The sequence below is a fragment of the Crinia signifera genome, chromosome 4 (genome assembly GCF_055691185.1).
Source record: "Crinia signifera chromosome 4, ASM5569118v1, whole genome shotgun sequence".
Lineage (NCBI taxonomy): Eukaryota > Metazoa > Chordata > Amphibia > Anura > Myobatrachidae > Crinia > Crinia signifera.
The window spans coordinates 194,143,121-194,156,219 of record NC_139220.1 but is presented as its reverse complement, the minus strand read 5'-3'; the positions used below and the strand labels follow the sequence as shown (position 1 = coordinate 194,156,219).

At 39.7% G+C, this 13,099-nt stretch overlaps 1 protein-coding gene across 1 annotated transcript in view; it reads right to left on the bottom strand.

Moving 5' to 3' along the window:
- Positions 1 to 960: 960 nt before the first annotated feature.
- Positions 961 to 13,099, bottom strand: part of CHCHD3 (coiled-coil-helix-coiled-coil-helix domain containing 3) — a 248,043-nt gene continuing 235,904 nt past the window's right edge. The window contains exons 8-9 of the mRNA XM_083183331.1: positions 5,184 to 5,319; positions 961 to 1,441 (exon numbers count right to left, since the gene is read on the bottom strand). Coding sequence (XP_083039457.1) covers positions 1,418 to 1,441; positions 5,184 to 5,319 — 160 coding nt within the window. The 3' untranslated portion in view covers positions 961 to 1,417. The remainder of the gene's footprint in view (positions 1,442 to 5,183; positions 5,320 to 13,099) is intronic.

The window sequence follows — 13,099 nt, the reverse complement described above, 5'->3', positions numbered from 1 at the left end:
AAGGCTAACTGATTAAAACCCGTAGCAAGTGGTCAGAAACACCAGTGAGTTGAGTGGAAGTATATGGGAGCAATCCTCCACTGAACTCCCAGGAATGCAACCATGCAAGATATGCAAATAAATAACTTCTCACACCCACACTTGTAACTACAGAGACACAGCAGGATGTAAACAGAGCATGTCCTGGCTAATGGCATAAATGCAACAATGCATGAAGATGTTAATAATAAACAATATATAACCTGTGTGAAGCTGGATTGCAAAACCCCTAATAAGAGAAGACATATACTCTACACAGTTAAACTCTAACAGGGATCAGCTGAAATAATGGAGGTGGAAAAACCAGCACTTACCTCTGTCAGATAGGGTCTGTGTTCATACAGGGTCTCATAAAAGCAGTGCCTGTTTCAGAGCCGTTTTTTGGCAGTGTGAACAGTTCTATTTATATGGCTTGAAACGTGTCCTGTGGGGATTAAACGGGTTGAACGTGTGAATGGTATTAAATGCTTTTTAAAACGGTTGTCATCTGCAATGGGAAAGGTCTTAAGGCTCAGACCCATTTTAAAGTCCCGTTTAAGAATACCGGGTCTTTACCCGTTTCTGCAGTGTGAAAGCAGCAATAGACTGCAGCAATGGTTCCCGGACACAGGCAGGACTTCACAGGACACCCATCAGGATCGTTTGCTGTAATACTCAAGACTATGACAGGACTCAGACAAGACTTAAACAGAACTATAACCGGCAGGTTCTCAAGGATGGGGAATACCTAAATACCCAGAAGCCTAGCAGGCAGCCACACCCAAAGATCGAGGTGTGCATCAAACCCAGGCAAGGTGGATTCGCAAACCCCGTAGTACTGATCCAGGGGAAACATATAAAACTACAAACAGAATATGAATAACACCAACCCGCCGGAGGCGGCTCATAACACTGGCAGAAAAAAAAAGACCCAAGATAGAGTTTGTCATTCAGAAAATAATTTTTTATTAGGAATCCAGGCTTAAAATAGAGGTCAGTACACAAATATGTCTGTAACTGTCCAGTACAACAGGATACAAGAATATAGCTGCAATATGTTAAATAAGGAAAAGTATCAAGAACATATTTATAATTTAGAGGTAAATCAATTTGTAATATAAACAAAACTGATTTTATACAGTGGAAAACTTGGGTTTAAAGATAACAGTCAAGAACCTTACAGTAAACACTAACAGAACACTATATAAAACCAAACAGTGTGGTTCCCATTAAACAATGAGTTACTGCTACTGCATTAGTAGTGATTACTGGAAAGGACAGGTGTACTAGAAACTTCTTTTTGGTGATGATATTATCTAGGTATAGCCTCAAATTAAAATTAGTTCTGATGTTCCTCGGATATGATTGCAGTCTTAGTGGCTGGGAAGGCGCTCAAGTCCTACCCACCTCTTCCAAGCATGCCCTGAAAAAAAAAAAAAGAGAAAAAGTCATATAAAATCAGAAAACTGGATATCTGAAGACTCACCATCTTCAGGTAGATCCAGGGTAGACATACTAATGTAGAAGTTAGACAGCCGAATAGTATGCGACTATTGGACACAACAGAAATTCCTCCCAAATTTAAGATGCCCCAAGTAACTTTTTTATTAGTTTAATTATTATCAATTGTTGATGCTTTATATGCAAATGTTAATAGATCAATAAAAGATCATCTTTTTTTATAACCACGGTTTGGTAATTATTCAAACTTAACATAAATTGTCCAACTAGTGTTTGAGAGCGCACCCTAGCACTTTCCTACATTCTGAAAGGTGTCAGTAATGTCATGAAGACTAAATGAAATAGTAGCAATCTCTCTGACCCCTGAAGAGTCTAGCAATCTCTCTGATTGCACCTTACCCCCAATTATGCAGCTAATTTTTTCATCAAATGGGAACATCCGTGCCATTTTCCTGATTTGGTTTTAAGACAAGATCTTGAATTCGAACTTCAAGTTGTCCCTGACAACTCACCTCTCCAGGAAAGCTGATCATATTCCAGAAGATCACCCACATACACTTCATAAATTATTCTATTCAATAACCTGTGCCCCCACCTATATTAGCGGTGACTAGTTCCCCTTTTTAGTGCTAGGCAATGAGCTACTGTAATTACTTAGCAGGCAATTTGATAGACAGCTACACTATATGTACAAAAGTATTTGGCCACAACTGTTAATTATTGAATTCAGGTGTTTCAGATCAGACCAGTTGTCACGGGTGTATAAAATAAAGCATACAGCCATGAAGACCCTATTTGCAAACATTAGTGATACAAAATGTATAGTTCTGAAGAGCTCAATAACTTTAAACGTGGGGCAGGGACGGATGTGAATGTTCAACTATACTCTGTAAAGCGCTGCGGAATATGTATGCGCTATACAAGAAACTGGTAATAAATAAATATTATAAGAAAGTGAAAGTGTTTAGGAAAAATGTCAAGCGTCAGATGGAGTGGTGTAAAGAACACAGACAGTAGACTGTGGAACAGTGGAAATGTGTTCAGATCACGCTTCCCAGTTTGGCAGTTAGATAGGTGGATAAAGTTCTCCTGGCATTCGCCAAACTCAGACTCACCCAACTGTATTATGCCAACTCTGAAGTTTAGTGGAGTAGGGATAACAGTATGGGGCTGTTTTCTAGAATATTTGCCAAGCCCCTTATCCCCAGTGAAGTGAAATCTTAATTCTTCAGCATACCTAGACATTTTGAACAATGCTATGCTTCCAACTTTGTGGCAACAGTTTGGGTAAGGCCCTTTTCTATTCCAGCATGACTATGTGCCAATGCACAAAGCAAGGAATATAAAGAAATGTTTTGAGGAGTTTGGTACAGAAGAACATGACTTGCCTGCACAGAGCTCTAATCTCAACCTGATTGAAAACCTTTGGGATGAACTGGAAAGGAAATTGCGAGCCAGGCCTTCTCATCCAACGTAAGTGCTTTACTTTATAAATGCTCTACAGAATAAAGGGGCACATGTTCCCAAAGAAACGCTACAAATCATGTGGAAAGTCGTTCAAAGAGAGTGGAAGCGGTTATAGCTGCAACAGTGAGAACGACTACATATTATGTTTTTGAATACAGTGTCATTACAGTTCCTTTTGGTGTAATGGTCAGGAGTCCAAATATTTTTGTGCATATGGCTTAAGCCTCTCTGCACCATAGCAATGGCACCCACTATAAGTACATGCATTGGGCGGTGTAATGGTTAGTATTACTGCCTAACAGCACTAAGGTCATGGGTTTGATTATCGCAAATGGTCCTGTGTAGATTTTGTATATTCTCCCCATGCTTGCGTGGGTTTCCTCTGGGATCTCCAGGGTCCACTCACAATCCACAAATATACTTGTAAGTTAATTGGCTTCAAACTAAATTAACATAGCTTGTACATGTGGTAGGAAATGTGGTGTAGTGTGCATGTACATGTGATAGGTAATATAGGTTGTAAGCCTCACTGGGGCAGGAACTGTGAACGGGTAGATAGAAATGTAAGTAAAGTGCTGCAGAATGTACGCTCTAAAATTAACAGGTAATAAATAATGCCTGCATTTGACCCAGCATGACTGGCTTATCTACTGAATTTCTTTGTGCAAAAGTAGTGGTATAGTTTCAGAATAATATATTTAGAACTACAAAAATCTGTTGACATAGTTCTATTTATTGTACAATTACTGTAACTGTTGAATTCAATTAAGAAGACAGTTTAGGAAAAATGCAGTTTAGGAAGAAATAAACACAGGTCTATACTTGCATATGGGTGGTTATTAGCTGCCGACAGGTGGGATTCCGACAATTATTAAACCAATGTTAGAATCCCAACTGCCAGGACTCTGACAGGGGGGCAAGCACTGCTGCAGGCTCTATTACCCCTCTATGAGGGACATGGACCCCCACGAGAGAAAATAGCGCCTGTAAGTTGGGATCCGGCTGACAGGCTTTTAAACAGACGGGATTCTGACATCGGTCTACTGACCATCAAAAACCCGACTGTCGGGAGGCCATCCGGCACCCCTCGCATATAGTTGTTCAATGACTAAGCAATGTAAAACATATGCAGATTGAAGAATACCTAGCCTGATATGGCCTATAGAGATACACAAACCAAGTAGGAAGCTGAAATGTAACGATTAGTCAACATTTTCAATAGACGGTTTAAAAATCACACTTCCAATTTTTAACAACTGGAACAACTTGAAACCTCAGTCTACTTCAAATCTTTGCCTGAGAGAGACCTTGCTGATGCAGTATAACCACTGCCAAGGTGAATGACCGGAGATATGAAATGGTCTTCCACAACTTCACTTTTGTAACAGAGCTTGGCTGTTTCTCACCCAGTTTTAAGCCTCTTACACAGTTTCAACCTACATACAGTATGAAAATGACTATAATCCTAAAAAATCCATGTATTTCTGCAAGTGTACCTAGAAGAAATGATTCTGTTATGAAGGAAAAGGGTGGTCACACCAAATATTGATTTGATTTATATTTCTCTTCTTATCATTTACTTTGTAAACGTAAGCAATGTATCTATCCTAAAGAAAGCATTGTCGAATTGTGGATGCTCCCTATTTGCACCAAGTCACTGCTATGATGCATGCACAAAGATGAAGCAGGCTACATCCATATGTGTTCAAGAGCAGAGGCAAATGTCTCAACTTAGTGGGAAAATAACTCCCAACTTCCCATAAATTGGGACAAGCACCAAGGCAATTATCAGACCTAGGAATTTTTGCAAAAGGATAGTCCTCTGAGAAAGAACAAAAGATGATCTATTCCCTTCACATTATCTCCTTTGTGTGCGTCTGACAATAAATAAAACACCAGGCAACATGATTTAAAAATTTGCAATAACTGCAAATTAGTTTGTTCACATTATTTACAGATTTATATAGGCATACACAGTGTTCTAGGATTAAACCAGCAAAAAAACAAAATAAAACAAATCAAACACTCATCTCTGATAAAGCAATCTTAAAGATTACTGAAAATGCATAAATCTAACATTGTAGAGATCTGTAAATATGAGAAAAGTCTCAAAATGTGTTAATTTATAATTAAAAAAATATCTAGAACTTAAAAGATGCAACAATTATTTATCACACAAACAATAAGTAAGACAGTACAAGAGTGGATGTGCAATGTTCAGAGATGCAGCCACTTACCTGTTTGGCACTGTTGACACACTGCAGGTACTGGCTGGCCAATACAGAACAGCTCAAAGTCTGTTTTGGGTTCTGCTGATAGCACTGGAGAATTTGAGCCTGAAGGTCAGCACAAATTGGATGCGACTCGTATCTCCTAGAGCAAACCAAACAAAATGTTATACATAGATATAAAAATGTATGATCGGCAATTATGTAACAATGGACTGACATTCTCATCATTATATGCTGTATATAGAATAATACAGGGAAAAAATATCTTTAGCTTATAAAAACAGCATATGATAACACTTAACACCAAAAAAAAAAAAAGTATGGAACGATGATGAGCTGTTCCTTTTATATGCAGCATAATGTTGCACCAAAACACACACACAAGAACATTGCAAGACTTCACAGTGTATTGTAAGAGACATACAACTCCTTCATGGTGTGATGGTTGAGACTTGTTCAGGTTAACTTCGGGGACTAAAGAGATTTACTGGCACTTATTATTAACTGCTTAACGCTGTCCACCTTACAGCTTCCTCAGCGAACCACCATCCTAGAGACGACAAAACGTGGTTTGTAGAATACACTTTTTGAAATGTATTATTGTGAATTTAATTATCATATGGCTGGAAACAACAGAATACTGTAATTTGTGCTATGGTGTTTCTTGGACTCCAACTTCCTTATTTTGTAGATCCAATCTCACCAAGAAACTGGAGTTGCACCGCTAACATTGACTGATTGTTGTGGTATCTGATTTTGTCACCTGCAGAACCAGATTTTTTTCCTGTTTTGAGCTACTTTGAGCTCAAAATCTTTAAGTGTGTATGGCCGGGCGATGAACACTGATGAGCGCTCCCGCATCATTGCCGGCCACCAACACCTGTCGACCTGTTTTCTGGGCTAGTGAATCACACTCCACCGTCTCCTACTGTGTTCATCACCTGTGAAAATCGCTGGGCTAGGTGAAAATTGCTCAGTGTGTATGCACTGAGCTATTTTCTGGCCAGTGATTATGTGATCACTTGGCATACACAGTGGGCAACAATGCCCACTGTGTATGAACCATTAATGTTGCAGGCATCTCCCATTTCTGGCATTAAATAAACTAAAAAAAAACAAAAAACAGAAATCAGAGTACAGGATTGTAAATAATAGAATACAGTATAAATTGTTGCATAGTTAGCTGGTTACTTTTCTTCAACCACTGTATTAAACACACAAACTTATGGTAAGGTACGGTTTGGACGGCATGTAAGGCAAATAGCATAATGACAATTTTACAAAGTATGCCAAAGGTGACATGAGCGGAGACCCACCCATATCAACACTCTTGACGTGTAATAAATCAAATGAGCTTTTCAATTCAGCAGTCAATACCCATTTTAGTCCCTTGACATCCTGACTGCTTAGGACTTGCGCTCATTGTATTTTCATATTCTCCTATATCCATTTCCAATCTCTTTAGGAACTCCAATGTGATATTGATGAGAATCAACAGCAAAGACTCCATCAGAGCCTAAGAGCGTTCATGGATTAGCATACAAGACAAAATTGGTGGCCTTTATTGATTGAAGGTATTTGTTATGCTGCTTAGTGCAGAATTTCACTTTTGGGAAAACCTTAAATGAGATTACTGTCAGAGATCATACAGTAGAGTACATAGCCATAAAACATGAGGCAAGATCTACGCCATGCACACACAAATGTATTGCAAGCTTTGCTGATAAATGCTTCATAGCGGGTTACACATTGATTTCTGTGACATAGAAATTCCCTGGCAGTACTAACATGCACATCTACTTTACTTTAGAATTTTCACTATGAGTTAAGTAATATGTTGCAGGCCTCTGACTTATGCTGCCCATACACTTGTGAGATATTGTATACAATCATTCGATTTCGACCAATTCTTGCCGATAAATCGAATGATTGTATGCATTTTTAAGGGACTTTAACGTGATGCGCGGTCACGCTGTTGAATGTCGCGTCTACAGATATTATATGCTGCACATAATATCTATAGAATTGTAGGAGCAGTCGCATGCGGTTTTTAACCACATGCGATTGCTCGAATACAATCCGGGGGTGGGGGGCGGACGGGACGCACTCAGCGATGTGGGGTTTGGTGAGCGGGGGCCCTAGGTATCGCTGGCGGCGTACCTACATCTCGTATCAGGGGGCGGCGGAGTAGTGTAGCGCTTGCAGGCGGTGGGAGTCCGTGGTGGCGGGAGAATTGTTTAAAATACTGGGCTGCCCTGTGATTGGTTGAGAGAGCTCAGCCAATCACAGGGCAGCCCAGTGTTTTAAACAAATCTTCTGCCACCGCTGACTCCCGTCGCCCGCAAGCGCTACTGCTAACATACACTACTCCGCCGCCCCCTGCCCGCCCTCTTCCAGCACCCGATGTGCCATCGGAAGATGGCATTCGAAATCGGGTGCTGACTTTTGCACCCAAAAATGTGATCGGATTCGATGGACATCGTACTTCGATGTCGCATCGAATCCCATCGCATAAGTGCATGGGCAGCATTACTGTAACTACATTTCCGATATGTTTTAGTAATCAGCCTAAAGCTGCACTTGAGTCATAATTATTATTGACATTTGCTTGTAAAGAGCCAGCATACTCCATAGTGGTACTATTTGATAGAATCTAACACTAAAAGTGAAGATCACACAGTTATGTTGTTTTCAAGTGATATTTGAAATATATACCAAATAGCTAAAAGTATGTCCATATGTAATGTTTATATCTCTCCATACAGTATGTGCAACATCACTGTGGAAACAGGACATTTTTACCATGTTAAATTTCCCAGATAATCCAAAGGATCGTCGATCATTGATGGCCACCAATCAGGCCAAATGGTTGGCATAGCACTATTTACAGTGGGTCGTAAGATCACACCTGCTAGTGTTATGGGCCCCTTTACAGATGATCTTGGTAACTCATGCATGGCAAAAATGTGACAAACTGTCTTGTTGGAAAGGTGGCACACGATCACAGTGCCACGCTGGAAGTAACTAAGCTATTTGTTACAATCCATACTACTGTTTATGCTCGTCTGGAGTTTACATGGCTGCATGCTTAATTTTATGCACCTGTTGCAACAGTTTTGGCCTTCTTAGCGGATATCTTGAACATCTCTCACAGAGATGTTGGCACTCAAAGTATAAATTAATTCCTCTCTGGGAGATGCCCCATTGAGAGAAGCTGGCAGCTGGGTATGGGTATGCGTCATTAGGCCCTGTCCCCATCACAATTTTGGAGTATTTGTATAGGGGAAAGGCTAAAATTATAATTCACATAGAATGCATCATTAAGCCCCATCTATAGGGACCACAGCTTTAGTGTTTTTATCTTCCCATCCTGCACATTTCACTAGGAAGTAGGCAGAATGAGTGACGGTGCACACTCTTTTGGGGACCAGATGAGTAGGCTCAAAATCTTTTTTTGGTTTGTTTGTGAAATTGACCTCAGGGGCCAAGCAATGGTATCACAAGCCCCTTAACACTGTGATTTTGGCTAACATTCCCTACAATTTTGACAATTTAGTCAAAATGGTAAGGGAAGTTAAGCCAAAATCCCCCATTTAAATCTGGAAACCAATGTTATACCAGACAAGCTCATTTTGTGATAAAAACTACTCTAGTACTATATACTGTAGCATGAAAAGTTATTAGACAACAGTTTTTATTAAGAATCTAGTAAATCCAAAATCTGAACTCAGAGTGGATGCAACAGACTTCCTTTTTAAACATAGTGAATAACTATACTTCTTATGTTCGAGGGGAACAATTTTTTGGTTACCTGCATTTTCTTGTTTATTTACAGTTAAACATATAAAGATTTTCTTTTGATTGGCAAAAATGAAATAGGAACTGTTCCAACAATGTCCTATTATTACAAGCTGTGTTGGCAGGAAGCTCTAATTTCTCTTCCATTACAAGTCTGAACGCGGAATAAATGAGGTAACTCGGGATTAATGGTTTCTATGCTGTGACCCTGCATACAACTCATCCTAAAAACTGTCAGATGAACCAACCACTTAAGCTATTAGCATCCTGTTACCATGGATAATTTCCAGGGCTGTCATATGAAGGATAATAATATTTTTTTGGGGGGTGGGAGCAGAGTAGGAACTGAAAATTGACAAAGACAAGGATGTATGCTTTATGCCACTCTCCTAATCTATAGAACTTTCATAACTTTACAAATCTGGGTCATTCAGGACTTTTACCACAGTGCACACCATGAATATTTGAACCATTTTACAAAGTGTGTTTTTATAGATTAGTCAACTATTTAACAAATAGGATTCCAATTGTTTTTAAAAGAAAACGATGTGTTATATTTGTAGAAAAGTGGATTAAGGTGGATCCAATCAGCGCTAATTTGTGGTTAGCTAGCACCAGTCAGAAACAAAGGATATGAGCACCCTTTAAAATAGACACTAAAAGTTCCAAGTTTGAACTGCAGCTTCCTCCAAAGTAATTCCTGGGACTCACAGGAACAAGCGACAATCTGTACAAAAAGAAACACCGGAGGAGCGCTCCATAGTGTAAAACCAGATATGATTTAATAGATATAAAATATCCACGGTACAGTCAATCAGTACTCGTACCGTTTTAAAAACAGCAGTGGGCTGGTTACCACATGATGTATATATAACAAGCCAGGCAAGCCTCCTACCACCATCCGGGGCAACTGCAGCACGACACGGAACCTCACCGAACACCGCTTCCCTCACAGAGTGTTCGGTGAGGTTCCGTGTCGTGCTGCAGTTGCCCCGGCATCAACGCTTTTTTCGGAAATAACTTTCCTTTTTCAAGATATGCCGCACAGTCTCCCGGGCTTCCTTTTAAAGCTGATGTATTTGGTCATCTGACCTTGTTCAACCAATAGGATTCCCTATAACCCGGCTTTTGTATTTTAATTCATTTATACATAATACTGTACGGATCCAATAAAATACAACATCAATGTTAAAACAACAGTATATACAACAAGGGTAATACAATATCGTATATATACACAATATTCATTTATTTAATTAAAATATAAAAGCTGGGTTATAGGGAATCCTATTGGTTAAGTATTTTATTGGATACGTATTATGTATAAATGAATTAAAATACAAAAGCCGAGTTATAGGGAATCCTATTGGTTGAACGAGGTCAGATGACCAAATACATCAGCTTTAAAAGGAAGCCCGGGAGACTGTGCGGCATATCTTGAAAAAGAAAAGTTATTTCCGAAACGCGTTTCTGCCGTTACTGCCCATACTCTGGCAGTTTGTTCAGCGGTGAGGAAAGCTGTGAAAGACCAGGAGGTGCCCGAAGGCTGACAGCGTCTGCAGCGCTTGACACCGGACCATCTACATCACCCCTCTGTTCCAGCTGTCTCACACCGCTGTGATGTTTTGTATTCATGTTTTTATCTATTAAACCTTTTACCTGTGGAACGTGGACTTTGTGATTCAAGTACCTGCTACGGGAACGCGGGATAGAAACAATAAGTAAGTTCTGCAATATTTACACCATTGTGGGATCTGTGTGCATAGCTGATAAAGAAAACGCTATGGGAACGCGAGACAGAACACTAAAGTAAGTGTCTGTCTCAGGGAGTGCATTCGATCATTGCTCTCTTCATCGGGTCCCTGCAAGATTTATACTACCTGATAAGTGTATACAGTATATTGGAGTACATCTTACTCCTCTATAAGGACTGTATCAGTTCATTTTAAGCGCTGGTTCACATTAAATCTTTTTGTTTTACCATGTGTACTGGGGATTGATGGTCCCTTAAAGGTTTACCAGCTGCTCCACTAATTAACATTCATTTTTGCGCCTGGTTAGAAACGCCCTTGTGCTTTTACAAAAGGTATTACATTTAGGTATCTGTGATATTTTTGATAATTGTGCTTATCAACTTCAATGTACAGTAGGTTAAATGGGAGGTTCACACTGCACAGCAACCCGAATCGGAATGCCGGGTTGCTGGACCCGGGTATTTTCAGAAGGCCCTTTTCACACTGCATATTAACCAGGCAACAACCCGGGTCAGACCCGGGTTATTTGTGCAATGTGAAAGGGGTATTAGAGTGACTGCTCCTAAATTGTGATGTTACAGTATTACAGAGAAAGGAAAAGTGGTTGCCTTAATAATCATACAACACTATACAAATATATATATATATATTTTTAAAGAGGATTGCATAAATTGACTTTAGTAATTCAAGTTGTAGGAAACCATTTTTATCCACTAACACCACATAGGTCTTGGAAAGGAAAGTTTGGGATGATTCCTTAAAATTAACCTGGTTATATCTTCCAATACATGCTACAGTAAATGGAGTCCTCCAAATTGCAGACATGTTTTGGTGTAAAGCTACAGTAGCTAAGTAGTAGAGTATTTACTATTGATTTATTACATTGGTGGTGAACAGATATGCTCATTGACAATTACCACATTAAGAAGGCTATTTATCAAAGCTTGTAAAGAGATAAAATTGTCATCAACAAAGTACCAACCAATCTGTGCTCCTGTCATTTTTCAAACACGGGCTGTAAAATGTAAGGCAGAGTCTGATTAGCTAATACCTTGTTGCTCACAATTTTATCTCTCACCAAGCTTTGATAAATACCCCCATAAGATCATAGTGTATTGTTAATGAATTGTTATAGTAAGGGCAGACTACCAAGCTGTGATTTGTTTGTAACAAGCTTTGGGCCTTATTCTAGTTCACTCTTAGAGGCAAAATCCTTCTCAGATGGACAAAACCATGTGCACTGCAGAGGGGCAAATGTAACAGGTGCAGATAGAATTAGATTTGGGTGAGTTATTTTGTTTCGGTGCAAGGATACTAACTGACTGCTTTATTTCTACACTGCAATATGGATCTCACTTTGAAGAAAAACCCCACCCAAATCTAATTCTATCTGCACATGTTATATCTGCCCCACCTGCAGTGCACATGGTTTTGTCCATCTGAGAAGGAATTTGCCTCTAAGAGTGAACTAGAATAAGGCCCTTTGTGTTTATGAGCTGTTAAAGTCGAGTTGCACACACGCCATTTTAGGATAGTATGGCCGCCATTTTGGTTCGCAGAGTTGCGCAAATAAAGTATACATACCCGAGTCTGTGTGACAAAGTGGACCAGAAGCGCAGCCATACTATTACACATAAATTCATAATACCATACTTACACCAAATAAAATATAGTTAATTAAAGGTTTAGAGCACTACACATAGTTTAGTCAGCATTACATACTTCTGTCTGTATAATGTTTGGTACCGTTACGTTCCATTTCCCATGCGCAGTATTCCGGTCATTGCGAATAATTCGCAATTCATACGGTCCGATAATTACGGACAAAAATCCATATTCCAAGGACTATTTCTGTTTAAATGTGTGTGACAAAAGAATCTAGTTATAACCGGTTCTTGCTGCTATTTACGACCCCTGACGACGATGCCAACAGACAAAGGACTCCAAAGTTCACTCCCCCTGCACCTATCCAAACCAGGTGTAATACTTTGCCCCAATCACTGAGGACTGGACATCCGAACCCTGACCAATAGGAACGGCCTTTGACCTCCCCCTTCTGACCCTATAAGTTAGGTGACCCTGGGCGGCCTCGGTCACTTCGGCACTGCTTCTTTTCCCTTACCATTGACCGGGCTATAGTTCAATCTGAATATAGCGAGCTCCGACCGGACTGCGCTGCGCATATTTGAGACGGTAAACGGTTGCATTCCCTGTACTTACTTTTATTGTATTGTTGGCTGATTGTATTCTGTGCCTGTTTTCTTTCCCTAGTAGAGTTTGATTTGTATATTCATTGTTAGACAATTGTATAACGTGTTAACCTGTGTTTTCTTATTTCTGTAATCCCCTTTTGTCCATTAGGGACTAAAT